The 20,932-nt window shown below is 40.0% G+C and overlaps 1 protein-coding gene across 1 annotated transcript; it reads left to right on the plus strand.

Moving 5' to 3' along the window:
* Positions 1 to 13,221: 13,221 nt before the first annotated feature.
* Positions 13,222 to 18,786, plus strand: LOC139743903 (D-dopachrome decarboxylase-like). The gene is made up of 3 exons (XM_071654372.1): positions 13,222 to 13,728; positions 14,364 to 14,536; positions 18,559 to 18,786. The coding sequence occupies exons 1-3, from the start codon at positions 13,621 to 13,623 to the stop codon at positions 18,644 to 18,646; spliced, it is 369 nt and encodes a 122-aa protein (XP_071510473.1). The 5' UTR covers positions 13,222 to 13,620; the 3' UTR covers positions 18,647 to 18,786.
* The last annotated feature ends 2,146 nt before the right edge of the window (positions 18,787 to 20,932 follow it).

A 20,932-nucleotide genomic window follows, 5' to 3' on the forward strand; every position in this document is an offset into this window, starting at 1 on the left:
CTCACATGAGTTAATCCGACTTCTGCAGACATGGAAAGGACTGGGTAGTCGAGATAAGGATGAGACTCTCATCTCCCAGTTCATTGAGGGAGTCAGTGATCCGGATCTGCGTAGAGAACTCCTCCGCCGATCAAATGAGCAGCCCTCCACCTTTGTCCAGCTGCGAGACTGGTCCGTGCAGTGGGAAAAGCAAGGAGGAAGTGTAAGGAGGAACGTCGCTGCCCAGAAAGCCGAAGTCAACGCCCAGGAAGCTGGAGCAGATAGCCTGACGAGGGTTTTGGAGGTTCTCCAGAAGCAAAGTCAGTTGGTATCAAACCTCCTGTGCCAACAAGAAGAGCACAACAGAGCACTCCATCAGCTCCTGGGGCAACAGAAACCACAGCAACAGCAAAGCCGCCCACGCTGGCCCCCAGGATGTTTTCATTGTGGAGAGATGGACCATATCAAGAAAAACTGCCCACACCTACAACAGCGTGATTTAAAAGGGTAGAGCCCGCTACTCACCAGGAAGTAGCGGGCAGAGTTTCAAACAGCAACCCAGAACACATCTTGAGCAAGACCATAGGAAAATGTCCTCAGACAAAGGTACACGTACAAGGTGTAGCAATGTTGTGCTTGTTGGATTCAGGGTCTGAAGTTTCAACTATCACAGAGAGTTTCTTTTGTCAGAATTTCCATGGACACACACTCCAAGATATCCCTTTCTTGAAGTTGACGGCAGCCAATGGATTGGCCATCCCATACTGTGGTTATGTGGAACTGGATGTCACAATAGGTGAACATACTCTACATGATATGGGATGGCTAGTTGTTAGAGACTCTGAGAACAATGAAACGCGCAATAGAAAGGCACAGCGTCCGGGAGTCATAGGAAGCAATATCCTCCGGATAATTCGCTCTTCCATCCCCTCAAAGGTCTTGGACGAGAACTTGGTTTCCACCCTGTCCTTGTATGCGGAAGCTAATGACATGTCAGCAACTACACAGAGCGACCAACCACACGGATACACTAGAGTATTGGGGAAACAGCCGCTCCTTATTCCAGCAGAGAGTGTGAGAACAATCACAGCTTCAGCCCGAGGACATGGTGAGACAATGCTCATCGAAGAAGTAGAGGAGAGTTACTCCCATCTCCCACGTGGAATTAGTGTTCCCCCATCAGTTGTTCGCTCCTTGCATGGACAAATTCCAGTGACAGTTTACAATTTCTCCAGAGAGGACCAATACCTACATCCCCGCACACTTCTCGCAAAAGTGAGCTACCCTCAGGTAATCCAGAGCTACCCCAAACATAGAGTGGTGACAGTATCTGCAGAAGAAGTCCTTGTTCAACCAGGTCCCATGCCAGAAACTGGAAACTTGGAGGAGTCAGAAACTGATGTTTTTGCTAAACTGGATGTTGGAGACATCAGCCCAGAGGAGAGAGATAGGTTAAAGACTCTCATTGCTCAACATGACAAAGTGTTCAGTAGGGGAGATCATGATATGGGCTATTGTGACAAGGTGAAGCATTCCATCAAGACAGTAGATGACACACCAGTCAAGCTTCCATACAGACGTGTTCCACCCAGTCAATGGGAAGAGGCCAGGGAGTTTCTCGAAACACAGTGTTCCATTGGTGTGATTCGTCCCAGCACCTCCCCTTATGCTGCTGCAATGGTACTGGTTAGGAAACCGAATGGAAAGCTAAGAGTCTGTGGGGATTTTCGCATGCTGAATGCAAAGACAGTCAAGGATGCCCACCCCCTTCCAAGGGTAGATGAGGCTCTGGAGGTGCTGAAGGGAGCCAAGTACTTCGCAACCCTCGATCTGGCCCATGGATTCTGGCAGTGTGCAATTGAAGAGGACGACATACCCAAAACGGCATTTCGAGCTGGTCCTTGGGGCCTATACGAGTACACAAGAATGCCCATGGGCTTGTGTAATGCCCCAGCAACCTTTTCACGGTTGATGCAAGCTTGCCTAGGAGACGTTAACCTACAGAGCGTAGTTGTCTACCTTGATGATGTACTGGTATTTGGCAAATCCTTCGAAGAAACCCTGGAAAGGCTTGACATGGTTCTACACCGCTTGCAGGAGTTTGGTTTGAAGATCAAGCCAGAAAAATGCCATCTCATGAAGAAGAAAGTCAAGTACCTAGGCCACATTGTTTCAGAAGCTGGAATCAGCACTGATCCCGACAAGGTAGCTGCTGTACAGTCATGGAAGATCCCAGAAACGGAGACAGAGCTGAGATCATTTCTGGGATTAGCCAGTTACTACAGGCGATTTATCCAGGGCTTTGCCTTGATTGCCAGACCTCTGCATGCCATCCTGGGTCCCACAACCAAGCAAAAGGCAAAGCGAAAGAAGTCTAGCACAACTCATGACAGCCGGCCTTTCAAGGAAAAGTGGACCAACGAATGTACTGCATCCTTTGCCAAATTGAAGCACTGCCTCACGTCCAGTCCTCTGCTAGGATATCCTGATTTCCAATCTCCCTTCATTGTTGAGACCGATGCCAGTTTCGAAGGACTGGGTGCCATACTGTCACAGAAACAGGATGAACGAACAGTAGTCATAGCGTACGCCAGCCGTACCCTCCGTCCAACTGAACGCAATGATGCCAATTACAGTGCCATGAAATTGGAACTGTTAGCGCTTAAATGGTCGATCACAGAAAAGTTTCGGGACTACCTTCTGGGAAACGCGTTCACAGTACTAACAGACAACAACCCCCTTGCCTACCTAGACACAGCCAAACTGGGAGCCACGGAAATGCGCTGGGTTGCACAACTGGCCCAGTTCAACTTCAAGGTGAAGTACCGGTCTGGGAAAACCAATCGCCATGCTGACGCTTTGAGTCGTAACCCGATCCCATTGGAGGACGATGTCACAGAAATGGACCAGACAGACGTCTTATCTGCCCTGACCATGACCAGTCGAGTCTCGAATGAATTGAAGTCTAGAGTCGAAGAGTTGATGACTGAAGCTACATCAGCCCAATTGGTATCAACAGTGACAATAGATGAGGTGAAGACGAGGTCAAGCATCATCAACCCTGTGGGATGTTCATCCTCTCTTCCAGGTTACAGTCAAGATGATATCCGGCGATTGCAGGAAACAGACCCCGATATCAGTCAGTTTCTTCAACTCAGGGGGTCTGGACACACACAGAGTGCACATACCATGAAGTCCCTACAGAAGAATGTTAGGTGCTATGCTCGGGAAACTGACCGCATTGTTTCCGTTGGTGACGTGTGGTTCCGTGAAGTCACATTCCAAGGACGATTTGTTCGACAACTGCTGCTCCCGACTTCTCTTAAGGGCAGAGTCCTCGAGGAGTTACATGACAATCTCGGCCACCAAGGAGTAGACCGTACCCTGTCCCTGTGTAGGAGCCGCTTCTTCTGGCCAGGCATGCCGGTGGATGTGGAGCAGTACTGCAAACAATGCCATCGTTGTCTGGTTGCCAAAACCAAGCCCAAGATTCGCCCAGCCATGCAGAGCATCCTAGCCCGGAGACCTCAAGAAGTGATAGCCATCGACTTCACGGTCTTGGAAAAGTCATCAAGTGGACTTGAGAATATACTGGTGATAACCGATGTGTTCACTAAGTTCTCGCAGGCTCTACCCACCCGAGATCAGAAAGCACGGACAGTAGCAGAGGTCCTAGTCAAGGAGTGGTTTGTACGCTATGGGGTTCCAAGACGCATCCATAGTGATCAGGGGCGTTGCTTTGAGGCGGACATCATAAAGGAACTGAGCCACATGTACGGCATCAAGCGGAGCCGAACCACCCCATACCACCCAACTGGAAACGGGCAAGCCGAACGATTCAATAGGACAATGCACAATCTGCTCAGAACCCTGGGAGACGACCAGAAACGGAAGTGGCACCAGCATTTGCCTGAACTGGTCTTTGCATACAATGCGACACCCCATGCCACAACAGGATACACACCCTACTTTCTGTTCTTTGGTCGAGAACCTCAACTACCGATTGACCAGCTTTTCAGACCACCTGAGGAAGATGTTACTGCCTCCAACCTAGATGACTGGGTATGTACTCATCAGAGACAACTAGAGGATGCCTTCGAACGTGCCTCTAAGAACTTTGAGAAGGAAGCACATCGCCGACAAGAGGCCCAAAAGACAAGTGGATCTGATGTTGACTTGGAAGTAGGCCAAAGAGTGTTGTTGCGTCAACAGGCCTGGAAAGGAAGGCACAAAATCCAGGACATCTGGCAAGGCAAGCCATATCGTATCAGAACTAGACTGGATCCAAGTGGACATGTATATGAAATTGAACGTGTTGATGGATCAGATGGCATCAAAGTGGTGAATCGCACTGACCTGCTGATGATACCAGAGTCCATGGAAATATCGCCGGGGTCCAAGGAAGGAACTCCTCCTGATGTTGCCCAAGAGCCGGTGCAACCTCCAGATCAGATCCCGAATGGGCAACCGAGTGACTATGACATTGCCCAAGCTCTGAACAATTTAGGAACTCAAGTTGTGTCTTGCCCACACACACAGAGAAACCCAGCACAAGATCTGGCCCAATCTACTGATGGACTTGCGGAGGACTTCAACTTCCGTCACCAAGGTGGCCAGACCAGGGACCAACCCCAGACGGATGGTGGGATCGAGGGTGAGACTGACTTCGAGACTGATGTTGTGACTGATGGTGAAACTGATAATTCAGATGTGGAATGCATGCATCAGCTTCCTATGCCCCGGAGATAATCACGATCCACAGCCGGAAAGAATCCCAATCCATACAATTTACCGAGATCGGTAATGAGTGAAGAAGTTGATATTTCCATGTTAAGTCCTCGAATCCTGAATGTATTCTGGTAATCATTCAGAGTAAATACCTGGAAATTTTTGTTGTCTTCCCTAGGCAATATATGGATTGTCTATTCAGCATGATGACCTTGTGTATATTCTGTGAAGATTGATTGGTTGCTGGGACAGCAACAGTTTAGCTGGGGAGAATGTAACAGACCAGTTATGTTAATCTCTGCAACTAAGCAATGTACAATTTGAATTGGCAATAGTGCCTTACTTGAGTCTAGTTTTGAGACTAATCTTGTGAGTCTGAGAGGTGTAGACTACGCTCTCACTTCTTCTTCTTTTTGCTGAGGTACAAAACCCTATTGTGTGTGTGGCTCACACACCCTATTGTTTTAGTGAAAGCATGCAGCATTGACCATACTGTGTTCAGGGTTGTGTGCAGTCATCAAAATGTGGCTGGGGGACCAGTGAAACATTCTGGAGCAGGATGATGGATGAAAGCTAGCATGTCTTAGCTCAAAGGTTCCAGAAGTTTCAACAAAGTTGTGGAGAAACAAGAGGCCTGAACTTGGTGAGAAACCTGGGTTACAATGCCTGGACTATGAAAATGACAACTTTGTTATTATATAGTTGTACAATAAGTGACAAGTGTGAGTTTGAAGCATGATTTGTCAAGTTGTGTAAAGAAAGGTTGTAGTCAGTGCTGCTGAGGGCAGCTGCATTACGCAGAGTTACTGCATAAGCTAAGGTATGGTACCGATGGTGCAGATAAATGTGTGTGTTATACCTGGCAAACTAGAGAGTAACTTGTCACAATGCTATGTCATATATGAAGGATACTGGTTGGCTTCATGATATTAGAGGGAGCTTGTGTGATTACTTTTGGGTGACACAGTAATGTATGCTCCAATGCAGGCAAGCCGTTCATGTTTATGCATAGTGTTTCCATTGGAAGTTTGATGCTATGCAAGTATAAATAGTCACTGTGTAATCACTGAAACTTTGAAAGGTGACTGATTATAGGTGATAAGTGATCCGGAGTGATTGTGTAGTAAGAAATAAGGGAGATGAAGGAAGACAGGGTATGCTGTTTCATTCCTTTCCCTAGGAATAAGGTTGTAGTTTTATGGCATAGGTTGCAGTGTGAGTGAGAATGCCATATTTCAAGAGTCACTTCATGCTGTGTTCATAGTTTAATGAGAATGATGGAAATAGAAGGTATGACAAGTATCCTGTATGAGGTACACCGTACGATGGAAACGGTATTAGCTTTACCATTCAGGCATTGAATGATGGTACGTCATAGCACTCTACATGGGGTATAAGGTAGCCTTAGATACATGGTATCGATCCATCACCCAGAGAGATGATGAACTAGTTGTATCTAGGTGTAGTGGTGCAGTGTACTAAAATTCGAGAAGTATGCTGTATCGGCTATAACATACACCTACATTGTATGTTACTGTAGCATCAATGTGTTGTATATTCTTCTCTATGGAGAGTGTGCCAGATGGGATATGTTACCATACTCGCTGGAATGTATAATACGGATGACACTGGCTAGGTGTTTGATAGGAGTTATCTGTTATGACAAATAGAGTCTGTGACTCAAATTATAGTGCCGTTAGGTACAACAAGACACTAAGACATTCATGTTATTTTTATGTAATGTTGATACTACAGAGTTCAAGTTCACTGAGTGGCTTGGAAGTCACTGCACGGAGTCGAGTCTCGAGAGAGCTCAAGAGGGGTGAGTTGTAGTAGGGTAGTGATAAGCATATAGGCTAGCAAGCTCAACACTGCTTAATTTGTACATAGGTTGTTGTTAAAAGGAAACTTGTTTCAGGAAGTTTTTGGTCAGTTGAAATGTGCTTTGTTTAATACATTTCAGAGTTGATGTTGTACGATACAGTATATTGGTGTTGATAGTCCTACAAGCCTGTTTGCTGACAAGGTAATATCATTAAATTTGTGCTGTTTGTAGTACATATAGCAGGCTGTGAGTTATTTTGCATATTATGAAAGCAGATGTTGGGACATATACACTGAGTCCAAAACAATACAAAGCAAAATAAACAACAAAAAAAGGGGGGGGGGGCAACTATATGCATGTGGTTGAAATAAATCAGAAGGGAGTACATTGTATATTGTGAACTTAAAGAATAAAGATGATTATCAGTGTAGATAATCTTCAGTGACAATGGTATAAAATCATATTTGTACAATGGTGTATGGTAATGAAAACGATATGGATGGAAAATCATAAAACGTGATATTGATGCTTCCATTACAGTTCACATGGATTGGAATGCTGAAAAGCATGAATGAACAAAACTTAGCATCAGTTGTGAAGTATGTTACAACAATATGCAGTTTGTAGGTATGTTACATGGCCATTGTGTAAGTCATGGTTTGTTCTTTGTTGTTGTTGTTCTTTTCAGGGTTAAGCCACCCTCAATTAAAGTCTGCCACTATACTGAACAAATGATGGAGTCCAATGTCATTTGTCTCAAACCTGCTGTGTTACAGTAATATTATGCAAACACTGCACTAATAGGAATCCAAGTCAAAAGTCGCATATTGCACAGACTTTTAAATCAAATAATTTTTAATTGTTGTATACTTCACAATGAATCATCGCAAAATTATCATAACTTAGTAACAATGACACATTACGTGGTGAGATTGTAGTTGATCTATAGGTTACAAAGAAGGAAAAAAAAACACCTTGAGTAATCATTAATGCGAGGCGATGCGTTCATTGTCTCAGTTCTAATTTCATATTATACGGATAAAATGGCAAAAACATTCAAGACACGTTCTGCATTACCGTATGGGTGTAAAGGGCCTCTTTGGTGCGGTATCACACGCACAGTCCGTTTAGTATTCCCATTTTGTTACACTATTGTTCGATTAGAAACCATATTAGGAATTATTTATCATAGTTAAAGGAAAGAAGAAAAAAGTTTTTTATATTGCAATCTTACTTCCTGTATTTTTCCTTCCGTTTCACTACTACCTGAAAAGTTTCTCATGGGCATCTTTTCATGTATATTATCATGTCTGCTAGTCTCATTGTGATTAAAATAAGAAATCAACGTGCAAGTTAAAAATATTAAGGAAAAATTGATGTATCCCATACGTTTTGTTTGGTATAAACATAGATTAAAAACTCGACTCCATAAAACTCACTCAAGTTGCCTTATATTATTTAGTGAGAAATTAGCCTATCATTTTGTTGTTTTTTCAGTCATTGTTAATATATCTTTGTTAAAGGTTTGTTGCGAAACTGATATTCTCTCTTCCTCTCCCTCTCTTCTAATGTGCACTGCTGATGGTAATCTTTTCTTCGATTTTTGCGTGCTTTTTAATGTGTATGCTTTACAAGTTCTCATCAACTAAATTGTATCTTTACTTAGTTGTGCTGGTAAGTATATTGGGGTTTTTTTTTCTGCCTATCCATGCCACTGTAAATTGCCTCATATACCACGGAGCCACTTTTTATCTTCCAACACGGATTTGGTATTATACTCGATCACGTTCTCGTGTGTGCATTTGTATTTTTCTTGTTATCGATCTTTCTTTGATTCTCTGTAAAATGCTGCAAGAGGGCGACATTCTGTTAATACACCGCATGACACATGGTAACGGATCTCTTCGCCAACGCTCGCCGTCAGGAGATGCTCGAGTGCCCTCTACTAATAGTGCCTTGACATAAACCAGCATTGCGTTTTGTATTCGTTTCTTCTTCTTCTTCTTCTTCTTCTTCATCTTCTCGCCCTCCTGTGAACTCTTCGTTCTAAACATGCGAGGCTCTAGTGATACTCTAATTCTTTTTTCTTTATCTTCTCCCCTTCTCCTCCTCCTCCTCCTCCTCTTCTTCTTCTTCTGTTTCTTCTTCTCTCCCTCCTGTGAACTCTTTATTTTTCTTCTCCTCTTTTTTCTTTATCTTCTCCCCGTCTTCCTCCCCCTATTCCTCTTCTTCTTCTCCTTCTCCTCTCTCTCCTCCTCCTTCTTTTACTTCTGTTGCTTCTTTTTTGTTCTGTTTCTTCTGCTTCATTACCATCGTCATCACCTTCATCCCTATCCTCCGCCTCTGCTTCTTCCTCTGCTTCTTCTTCTTCCTTCTTCTCCTCTTTTTCCTCCTTCATTAATCAGCGAGACCACGCAGTCATTGAGGTGTGACACTTTATATGGTCAGGCTGACTAGTTAGGCCTAATCATCAGCAGCAGATGCTTCATTATCAGACAATATTGCTTTTATTTGTTGTTGCAACCCTTTGTGTTCGTTGAGTGTATAGTATAATTGGCACAGGAAAAAACAACAAAAACATAATATTGTGCACATGTACACTGTAAAAACATCGGTGTTAGATTTAACACCATGGGTGTTAAATCTAACACCGATCAAACTTCAATAGAGGACCACACCCTTAGGTGTAGAAAATGCACTATGATGGTGTTGAAAAGTGTTCACCTGACACTTCGTGGTGTTAATTTGACACTGTACCTGGTGTTATTTTGACACCGTACTGGTGTTAATTCCAAAATGACACCACATGGTGTTGATTTGATATTTGTTGGTGTTAATATCAATGGTTTAACACCCGTCCAGCTTCAATAAGAGACCACACCAGCTGGTGTTACTGTGGTGTAAATTTATTTTCACATTTTTTCAAAAATCTAGTATTTTAATGTAAAATTCTTGACCGTCTTGTTTAAATTAAAAATCAACAAGAAGTGCAACCACAAGAAACTCTTCAAAAAACAGTTTTATATTTGGAAATGACACCCGGAGGTGTTAATTTAACACCATAAATGAGCACCGAAAATTTAACACCAGCTCGGTGTTCACTATTTAAAAACCGGACTTTTTGCAGTGTACTTTTCAAAGTCCCTGGCATAAAAATGGGAATGCACTGCGAAGCGCCGTAATAATCAACCAGTCTCGTGAAACGGTTCATGTCGGTCACATTATTGCACATTACGCGAGGTGATAATGACTGTCTTCTCGTCATAGCTTCCCATTTCTGTATGAACATAAAACGCAAACAAAAAATATCATGAAATCATTCTTGACAACATTCTTTTTAGCAATAATAAAGCCTTCCCTACAGGTATACTGGTAAGTCAACATCGCTGTCTCTTTTCAATTCTGTGGACTATTTCTTGCAAAAGAAGTAGCTTTATAGCTTCAATGGACTTATGTGCAAACGAATCGGAGATTAAATTTGTGAGCCTATGTAGTGCACTACTTGTATTATTTTCATCTGTATACAAATGCACATCATTCTGGGGCTGGCCTTTATCACTGTTTGAGGGGATTTCATATAAAACTATTAAAACTACTTATTTTTGAAGGTATTTTGCTCATTTTCTAAATGCTCTACTAATTGAATTTACCCTATAATTGCTAAAGACCACTCGAACGTGGAGTATTAATTTTTCATTGAAGGTATATGGTTTAAACTCAATCGTAATGTTTGATAGTGCAATTCTGTTTTCCATAAACAGTGATAAAAGACAAGAGTTGCATAATGATAGTTATCCGATATTACTTTGTGTGTGACATTTATATTGTTTGATAACATGATCACAACGTTCAATTTTCAACATCGAGTTGCTCCTGAGCCATAGATACAATCAAACAAAATCAGCTTCCTGAAAATATCCACCACTGACAAAGTTACAGCTCGGCTCTATCATGACGTTGACATCTTTCGGAGTGACAATGCCATAGATTTTGTAATCATGCGATCCCAAAATTTTGTAATCAAGAACAGAACAGAACAGAACAGAACAGAATTATGATTATTCTTGCTCTATTCAGGTCTCATCTTAAATACAATACACATGTTTATTTCATTTCATGTCATTTCAGTTTTATTTACGTAACTTTTTCCAACAATAGACCTTTAGCATTTTACAAATCCATAATCAATGCAGCTCATACTTTCATACGTAATGAAGAAAATATTATGTAATGAAATATAGTCATATGACTGTGACTTCACTACTAGTACTATATCAAAGAAAAGCATGTTGGAAGTGAAGGGGACTGCTTAAAACCTCATTAAAAATACTGAAGTAACAAAACTAAGGCAGATTGCCTTTAAAAAATAAGACAGAAAAAAAACAACAAAGCACGTGCGCACAGCTGCACACACAAACGTAAAATATGAAATTGTCCTTTCCATATTATACATATATATATATATATATATATATATATATATATATATATATATATATATAATATCTATATATATATATATATATATGTATATATATATATATATTTTTTTTTGGCCTGTCGTGCACTTTATACTATAGTAGTCTCGTCTGTCATTCCTTCCTCGTTTATAAGAGAACTGCTTCGTGTTTAGACAAAGAAGCTCTCTAACGATAATAAGCGTGGAAAGAATGACAGAAGAGAATATGATAAAGTTTGAAAGTGGACAGGAAAAGAGGATAGAGAAAGGGGCTAAGAAAGATGAGTTCAAGGGTCACCACAACGAAGTGTTTCAGGATAAATAAAAAAATAAGTGAAAATAAGATAAGGAATTGAATTTGAAATTAAATCATTGCGTGAATTTCAATTGCTTTCATCCACCACCCAAATTTTCGTTTTCTTCTCATGTACATTGTGTTATGATTTATATATGTATAATTTTCTCTTATTACATATTTTGTGCAATGCTTCTATCATGGTCCCTATTTAGTTCCCTGCTAAAAATCCTTTACAGATTTCAATTAGTACTCTACACAATACAATGAATCGTCGCCAGCACTATCCATCAAATTTACTTTTGAGGTGGTACCTTTGCAAAGCATGCTTTGTCACAGAGGCGACGTCAGGTAAAATAAGAAAAGCCCATCATTATCATGGCATTCCACCCATGCACTTCCGCTGAAATTAGCTGGTACGGAGACGATCGAATGTCAGGCATATACTATAATTCATCTATCATACGTACCTTGAAGAAAGGTAGGGGTAGACCAGTTTAACATTATACTATCTTCAAGTTCATTCAGTCATGCATCAATACCTCATGTTCTACAATTACTAACAATGAATCCCACATATCTGCTTCCGATACAGGGCCTTGTTTTAGTGACATGGGAACTAGTATATCGAGGCAAACATAGGACAATGAACTCAAAGTTGGGACAAATTCAGTTCAAACTTATATAGGAAGGATAGACATTCATGACATATTTTAGAACGTGGTATAAACAAGGTTGGACGCAAGATGTTACCAAATTGTTTAATGAAACAGTTCCTAAGCTCTGAGGACCATTGATCCCAAAATTGTTCCTATTATAAGATCAGTTGAAATGAGTAATTGATTCTAGCGCTTTGTGATACAACCCCCAAGTTCGGCGACACACCTTTTATATACAGCTTGTATAATCATAAGAATCAAAAGTACGACGTTGTATCGAGTTACATCGAGAAAATATCCCGTTTCCAGATGTAATTTCACGAAAATATGATTTTACAATATGTCACTGGATTCGTAAACATGCCAAAATTGAGAGTTTACGTACTCTTCTTATCTGTTGCTCTACAGTTTGATCATTATCATCGAAATCGTCGTCGTCATCGCCATTATATACTTCCTATTGCTTTTACATGCTTTACTAAACTCCCTAGAGGAATATAAAGAGCGATATATTCTCTATATTTAAAGCTCGCATTCGATATTTCTTTATCAATGCATCTCAATTCTATTTTCAGCTATCTACCTGCCATTCAATCAATCAAGTCTATCTATCATTCCATCGAACCATGATCAATTCATTTATCTATCTACCGTATCTATCTATCTATCCATCTATCTATCTATCTATCTATCTATCTATCTATCTATCTATCTATCTATCTATCTATCCATCCATCTATCTATCCATCCATCTATCTATCTATATAATATTTATGTTTATATCCTTATTAATTCATCTCTATACATTTGCACATTTCATCCATCAGGTTTTGTCTTTATTTATCAAAACCGTATACAAATCTCTCTCTCTCCGATTTTCTCTTCCTGGTGCATGAAATTATGTGCCATACCTCTTACAGAATAACTTCAGAACTCATTTTATTATAGACCTAATAGGAGAAAAGGGAAGTTATACGGGAAATTTGGGTCGCTTGCGCAATTGACATGATTAACATCACTTTGCTCAGGGATCCGAGATGGGATCCCTCCGCCACTTCCTGGGTCTGTTCAAACTATCATGGAGCGGTATTGATAATGTGCACTTTATGCTGCCTAAACATGTATAAGTTGAAAGCGAAACTATTAGAAAACCGCACAGGGTTTGTGAAATTTCCATCCCAGGAAGAATAATGACCTTCTACTTCCATGCAGTCTCGTGATGGGTATGTCATTGAAGAAGCCTGTGCACTTGACTCGGCTTACTATTAATATGAATGCGTTTTAACCAACCACCTATCTTTCTGTTCATTTGTGTATACTATTATAGCCGCACAGGACGAGCAGGGCAATAACGGGGTCGCATTCGCCGGTTGCCATAATTCAGGGGAAACTCGTAGAACCACACAAATTTGCGGGGGTACCAGCCCATTTCCAACGATTACCTGAGCTTTATAGAACTGCGGTCCTGTACAGGTACCCTGTGCACATTGGTGTTCTTTCTTTTTCTTTCATTGAAAAGGAAAAGCCCAGCAAAAAACAGGCGTGACTATTTCATTCTCGCTGTGGCTCAGCAGTATACTCAGTTCGCGTCCAAAATTGAAGGTATATAGACCCACATTTTGAATCCTGTTGCATTTCACAGTCACCCCTCAAGAGAACGCGATAGAAAGTCAAGATGCCTGTTGTTGAGATTGTCACAAACGTTCCCGCCGAAAATGCGCCGGCTGGACTCGTCGGACGGGCCGCTAAGGTCGTCTCAGAAATGATGGACAGACCCCTTCCGGTAAGTTCTTCGTGTTTGTTTTTGTTTTCACCATTTTTTAGCGATTTGTTTATTGATTTATCAATTGAAAACAACATCGATTGGGCACTTTCCTTCCTTTTATAATTATGAATGGGCATGCAAAATGTATAATAGAGGTTGTATCTTTTCTGTGGAAATTTACCTATACCCACGGATACCAGATAACATTACTCATCTCAACCCAACATAAGTCGATTTTTTTCTTTTTTTTTTCATCGATTGCATCAAGTTAAAAAAGAAATAATTTGCCAACATCCTGCATGGCATTGAATGGTTCCTTGTAGCTCTCTGAGACTGTTTATACATATACGCGCAATAATAAGTATTCTCTGTTGATTGAGTGCAAGAGTGTAAAGAAGAAAAACACTTGAATGGTCATCTTGTGAAATTTTGTGAAAAGTGGGTGAGCTATCAAGGGAAACAACTGTGGGGGGGGGGGGTAGAATGATTGTGTGTGTGTGTGTGTGTGTGTGTGTGTGTGTGTGTGTGTGTGTGTTTATGCATCATCTCCATTTTGTCATCTCCGTGTTTTATTTTTTTCTTGATGGAAGTCTATATTACTCTGATATCCTCATGACATTAGGCTAATTCTTTCCTTTTGCGACCGATTTCAGGCCGTCACAGTCTGTCTACGTCACGAGACCATGTTCCGAATGGGGAGCGACGATCCATGCGCCATGATCTTCATCGCCAGCGTCGACGCCTTCAACGACCACGACAACAACCGGAGGTACAGCAAGGAGCTCATCGATTTCGCCGCCACGGAACTCAACGTCCCCGCCGCGAGGTGAGACCCCGTCTAGACATTTTTTATATGACGATAATATATATTTGCTGATCTGTCAGCTTGTTACGGATGGGCAACCCAATTTGTTATTACCATGATTTTACAGGCGTTATACACCTCTTTATCTCAACGTTATTGCCATCGGAAAGGATCGATTTTAATACTTGAAATAGTCATATTAGAATATCAAGAGTACAGCAGTCAAGATAATAGTCAATGACGATAAAAACAAACAAAATAAAGCAACAAAAATACTTTCCTGACATACAAAAAAAAAAATGCGCATGGCGAAATCGAAGTATTGAAAAGCATTCAGTCAGCACCACAAACATCCGTCGCCAAAACAGGCACAATGAATTGCTTTTTGCTGAATGTATTGAAATAAGTTGACCGACATGCCAGTGACTTCCTTTGTCAGCAATCGACGTTGACGGTCAAGTAGGCCCTACGGTGTACCATGATTGTTCGTGTTGGTGCCTTAAAGCTATTGTGCCCTCGTCTATTGTGGGACATCAAACATCAGCAGGTCGTGTTTTAAAGGTCAATGTGATCTGCTATTACAATACGATATTGCTTTCGTGAATCTGATGCAAAATTTATGCCCTGAATTTGACCTTTTATCAGCCACTGACTCTATTATCGGACATCAATAGGCATATCTCTTCCACAATGCGGCATGGTGTATACACTCCAGAACGCCTGTGAAAACACAGACGGGTGAAGGGTGGACTTCAACATTTTCATATCCATTTATAGGAGGCAGTTTCAGCTCTTTTCCTCAGACCAATTGTTATTTCCATGTAATTCAGGGGTCTACACTGACAAAAAAATGATAACACCTTTATCATCTCTTTTAACACCTATAACGCTTCTGGATCATGGTTTATATAGATTAGCCTGAGAAATGTTAAAGGATGGTACAGTATTGGTGGAGATGAAATTGGGCTTTAACTTTTTTTTTGCGAGATACCAAGAAAACTCTTATGAAATAGTACAGAGCATACCATTTTAAAGAAGAATTCAAAGTTTATTTGATGAAAATCGGGGTTGGAATAGCTGAAACATCCAAAAACAAAGTAAAACAAAACGATCGTAATAAAATGTGGGTCCCACACTTTATTAGGATCGCTCTGTTTTGGATATCTCAGCCATTCAAAATCAGTTTTCATCAAATAAACGTTGAAATACTCATGGAATTACATGCTCTTTCATATTTCATAAGAGATTTCTCACTATGTCACAAAGATGATAAAAACCTGAAGTTAAGTCTCAACCAAAACTATACGATCCCTTAAGCAAAACGACGAGGGGAATCAAGGAATAGATTTGTCACATCATTATATAAGAAAAAGAAAAATATCGACATCCCTGGTCGACAATCCAAGATGAAAATACGGACTCGACAATCCCACTATGAAAATACAGTTTTTGTTGTTTTTTAGACTGCTTGATGGCATTGAAGCCCCTTAATAACTCGGTGATCAATCATACCTGACAGCAGAAATTATGCCAAGATGGAGTATAATGGTTAATTGCCACGTTTGATGTTACGATAATACCTTGTGCCGAATTCACGTATCACATTTTCTGACTATACGTACAATTCCCTGTTAGCTTTTTGATCCGTCCTGGCATACACTGACAACTGAGGGACGTGAGGTTTACACAACTGTTATACTCGAGTCAATAATGATATCGGCCGACCGTAAATTATGAGAAAACACAATTTCCGCAAAGCCTTCTCATCTATTATTAAAGCATAAAGTGGTTTTGGCTACCATATTCAGACAGTTTACGCAAATTAAACGGAGTTTCGTAACCGTATCTGAACCTTATACAAATGTGGGGGTTTTTTTCTATGCTGGTGGGAGTAATTTTGATTGTTTTTTTTTTTTGCATGATTTCTACCGTATGTAAATCTTTTTGAAACTTTCCTCTGATCCAGTATGCATCCATTATTTACATGGCGAGATTGGACAAGATATAGGGCAAGCTTTCCGGCTATTTAAGGAACATTTTTCTGTTCTCAGCTTGAGCATAAAATTTGAGATCATTTAGTAAACAACCTCGTCGAGGCAAAATGACAAAGCAGAATGATTTACAACCTTGGTTTTCTACTCGAAAGGTTTATAGATTTTCGGTTTCACTGGTGGATTTTTGCTATCATCATTTCTGTGAATCGATGCAATGTTTAATCATAATGCCGTTTACTTTCCCCCCTCTATCAAAAGTTCATTTTCTCATTTGCATTGATGCGCTAAAGTTTAATGGGTCAGTTCGGGAGGCATTTAACGTCTCTTCACGATTAGTGGTGGATCGGAGGGGGGGGGGGCACCTGGCGCGTCCCCCTCTTATTTTTTTTTTTAAGAAAAAGAAAAATAGGGGGCACTTGCGCCCCCTTTAATTTCGTAAAGGCGCCTCTCCTTTACGGAATTTCAGGATCCGCCCCTGTTGTAATAAATGCTGTTCAGGGTTGTAGAATTTAGCGTAATGTCAAAGCTTAGTGGCTGAGATTCACTGGCTGACACTTTTGAGAGACTCCATAACCACTGAACTCTATAATAGTTCAGTGCTCCTATCACTTGTAAGCAACATGGGCCAATCCAAGCCCCATTACTCCGTCCTCCATACTAAAGGTACAAGTATTCATATCGGGGAAAAACAATCGAGAATAAAAAGTCACCTTATCAGTGGTATAAGGTTGAATCTCCCTACAAAATGTAGCCTATTTCATTTCGATTTGAATAGACTTGACTCGAGTTCATTTTTTGATTTGATTTGATTTTTTTTTTTCATTTGGTTTCTGCCTTGTTTTTAAATCTATTTATTTTTTTAAATCCTTTATTTCTTTAATATCTTATATTCATCTATTCTCTATATTGCATCACTTTACAATTCCTTATTTTCAGCAATTTCATCGAACATTTTGCATATTATTTGGTACTAAGCATTGTGAAGCTGGACATGCTTTCTTTTGAATTTATAGTGGCACTACCTATTTGTTTATGCAGAAACCACCTGCAAATTTGAGTGGAAAAACCTCTGAGTTTGAACAAAACCACTCCCTTATTCCTCTTTACAAAAGAAAATCATTCCGTCGGACGGTGTAACATAATAAAACTTATTATATAGTCACGAGGCCGTCTCCAAAGACTGGGTTGTCTAGAAATAGTGAATGGTTATAGGAAATACCGCATGCATTCTGTTCGTATTCATGAATGCCCTGCATACCATGCGATTTGCTCCAGGCGAGATAAATGGGCTCTGAATTTGAAATGTGAGGGTATATGTCTTTGTGGCGTATGGCAAACCATCCCATGTTTTCGATACGCACACAGTCATGATGATTGTGCTGGTATGTTATACTAATACCCCAGGTGCTTTTATACATATTATAGGCAAGCAGGTACTCTTGAATCTCCTTGGTATATTATGTATATGAGTCGGCAAATGGTTTCAAGTAGTTGTGAAAGAGTCTTTCTACTGACCCAGAGTCTCCCTAGTTGTTTCACCCTATGAACGGTGAAACGCACGATTATTTCAATATTGAAGTAAAGGTCCTTAGAAATATATCCATAAAGATAAAAATCATGATATAGACAGAGATAGATATGTACATAATTTAGTAGATAAATTCTGACATGGATAGACTGTAACATATATGTACATAATACACACTATAAATACTAATAATTACGATCAGACAAATTCGTATCCAAATTAAGCTTTGACTAGATGACAGGTGCTGTGGTGTGTGTTTTGTTTTGTTTTTGTTTTTTTCTTTTGGTTTGCTTTATTCGGTCGCTATACGTTGATGATATGAAAATCATCAAGCAGAAATTTCATCCTTATGTTGCAGGAAGCGTGACATGACGAAAAATGATGTAGACTTAACGCCTAAGAATGCCAACAGGAAACTGTTCCAAGTAGACCCTAAGTGCTTAATTATCTAATCCCATGGAGGATAACACAAAAAATATTATCGTTCACCTTTTTCATGTTTTCTCCTTCTCTCTCTGCAGAGTCAACCTTCTGATGCAAAATCTCTCTAGATGGCAGATCGGTCTTCCTGATGGCAAGTTGCTAGGCGACAGGATGAAGGAGAACTGATCACGCATACGAAGGAGCCACGCCTTTTTTTAAAATTAGTTTTTAGCTTTGTTTTACAAGACTGTACCAGATACTGGTATAGTTGCTGTTATGGGGAGGAGGGAGTAACCCTTGATAAATGTATACATTTATGGACATGACGTTGCAATACACGATTCGGCAAAGTATCACATGATCAATCGCGTTGATCCATCTTGTGCGATCTACTATGGTCGACGGGGGGGGGGGGGGGGGATCAGGAGGTGGGGTGTCTTCTTCGGCCGATTTGGAGGAAATAATAATAATAATGATAACAAAGATCATCGGTTTGCATTTATTATTGCTTCGTTTGCATATTTACCTGTACTTGCCTGCAATAAAAGAAAGATACGAAATTATCTGAAACGATACACACGTCCCGAGTTTTCATCCTCATTTATGCATATCAAAGGTTAATAAAGAGACGTATTCATGATCATTATTTTCGTCGCAACAAGTGTGGAGGTGCTAAAAGTCTTGACACTAATTACAAACACAGAGAGTTCGTGGTTGTGACTGTGTGTGGCTTGATGCAGTTTTTCCGTGATGGAGATCACATAGCGTGTGTTTATTTGCTTGTTTGTTTGTTTGTGTGTGTGTGTGTGTGTGTTTACGTTTACATGTATGTAGTGCTGGGATGTGGTTACAGTAACTGTGAGAGAGATGCAGTAGGTTGTTGTCCAGTGGCCGGGGTGACCTCTTTGTTTCGGTAACCTTCGAGAGAGTGTGGCCCAAAAGACGCAATGTTCAGATCATTCTACTGATTCACAAAATTAGCAATTTACCAATATCCTTTAGCGAAAGACTGTTATCACACGATGGCAAGGTGCGGTATTTGAATGCTGAGTTGTAATTGCTTGATTGTAATTACTAGCAGACATACTCGTAGACGTATGGTGGTATAGTTGTGCATATAATAACCGATATTAACTGTACTTTTAGAATTTGACATGAATAAATGAATGTCATGGAAATTTCGTATTGTTTTTAGTTGTTGTTCTCGTGAATGTTGACTATGATTTGAAATAACAGGTCTTTTGTGTGTTTGTGCTGAGTTATACATGAAGTATGAAGTGTGTATGGTTTGAATGGAGTTTTGGAAATCTGCTTTGTAAGGAAGAGGATTGACACAAAATGGAGAGAAACTGAACTGTTGTGTGATGTAACATTTGATTTATTTTTGAATAAATAACAACTTTAAACGTAAACATGAAAAGTCCCAATTATTGGGTAAATGGATGCAAAGTTATGAGCCATAATAGAAACTTGCTCAAAAAACTTAACGTTGACCTCAAAAAGGATATTGACCCCTGCCGGTGACCTTGGACCTTGTGTTGACCATTGCATACCTCAAAATTTTTAAGTCTGTATTACCAATCTTCCATCCAAGTTTGATTGAAATTGGAGCACTTAATGGCACCTAGAAATTCAAGATTTTAACGGGTAACAGACAGACGGACGGACGGACAGAGTCTCGGACAGAACGACCCCAAAGTGATCCCTTATACCTCAGTCACACTTGGGTCAAACCCACTATCTCGGCGCAATTGCGTGAAATATGTGTCGCCCATGTTTTTGCTTTATGGACATTGAATGATCACGCTAGGATGTTTTATTTATTATACAAGGTTCACTCTTGAAGATAAAATCCATATCAATGACCTTCTTCTGCCAAAAAATGAGAAATCAGGAAAGGCATCCGATGTAGTAATGAAATACCACGTGTCGCCGGTCAAATATTTTCTAAATTTCCGTATCTTGCCAAAATTTAGAGAAGAGCCACTGCCCCAAAACTAAATTAATGTAAACATACATGATCCCTTCATTATATAATAGTCAAAGTTTTTTATATAAATGTTTTGTTTTCAAGAAGGGATGAAATGAAATGTGTCACCAATTATTGTATATAGTGAAACTTACGTTACCATATTTTAGATCAAGATTTAATTTCTTTCCATCATCGCAAATCATATTTTTGTGTATATGTTTCAACTTTTTTTGTGCATTTAACCGTTTACATACATCAGTACGTGGCAGACAGAATAAAGAATACTGATAATGTACTTCTAATGTGTTCCTTTTCATTTTTACCATACTTATGATTGTGTATCAAAGTTGAATGGATGGAGTGTTGAAGTTTGGACATATAAATGCTGCATGATTGCTTCTGATATAAATTACACATCCACCACAAAAATAACACAGCAAGTTTTTCACACTGTGACATTATCTTTTTTTCCTAAAAAATTGTCATAATTAGAACACAAA

The sequence above is a fragment of the Diadema antillarum genome, unplaced genomic scaffold, assembly GCF_040938485.1.
Source record: "Diadema antillarum isolate AM-2024a unplaced genomic scaffold, OU_Dant_1.0 scf00000035, whole genome shotgun sequence".
Classification (NCBI taxonomy): Eukaryota; Metazoa; Echinodermata; class Echinoidea; order Diadematoida; family Diadematidae; genus Diadema; species Diadema antillarum.

Excerpts from the sequence above, each read along its gene's own strand:
- LOC139743903 (XM_071654372.1), top strand. The coding sequence starts at position 13,621 with ATGCCTGTTGTTGAGATTGTCACAAACGTTCCCGCCGAAAATGCGCCG. Across the intron at positions 13,729-14,363 it reads TGATGGACAGACCCCTTCCG|GCCGTCACAGTCTGTCTACG; the intron begins GTAAGTTCTTCG and ends GACCGATTTCAG. Across the intron at positions 14,537-18,558 it reads CTCAACGTCCCCGCCGCGAG|AGTCAACCTTCTGATGCAAA; the intron begins GTGAGACCCCGT and ends CTCTCTCTGCAG.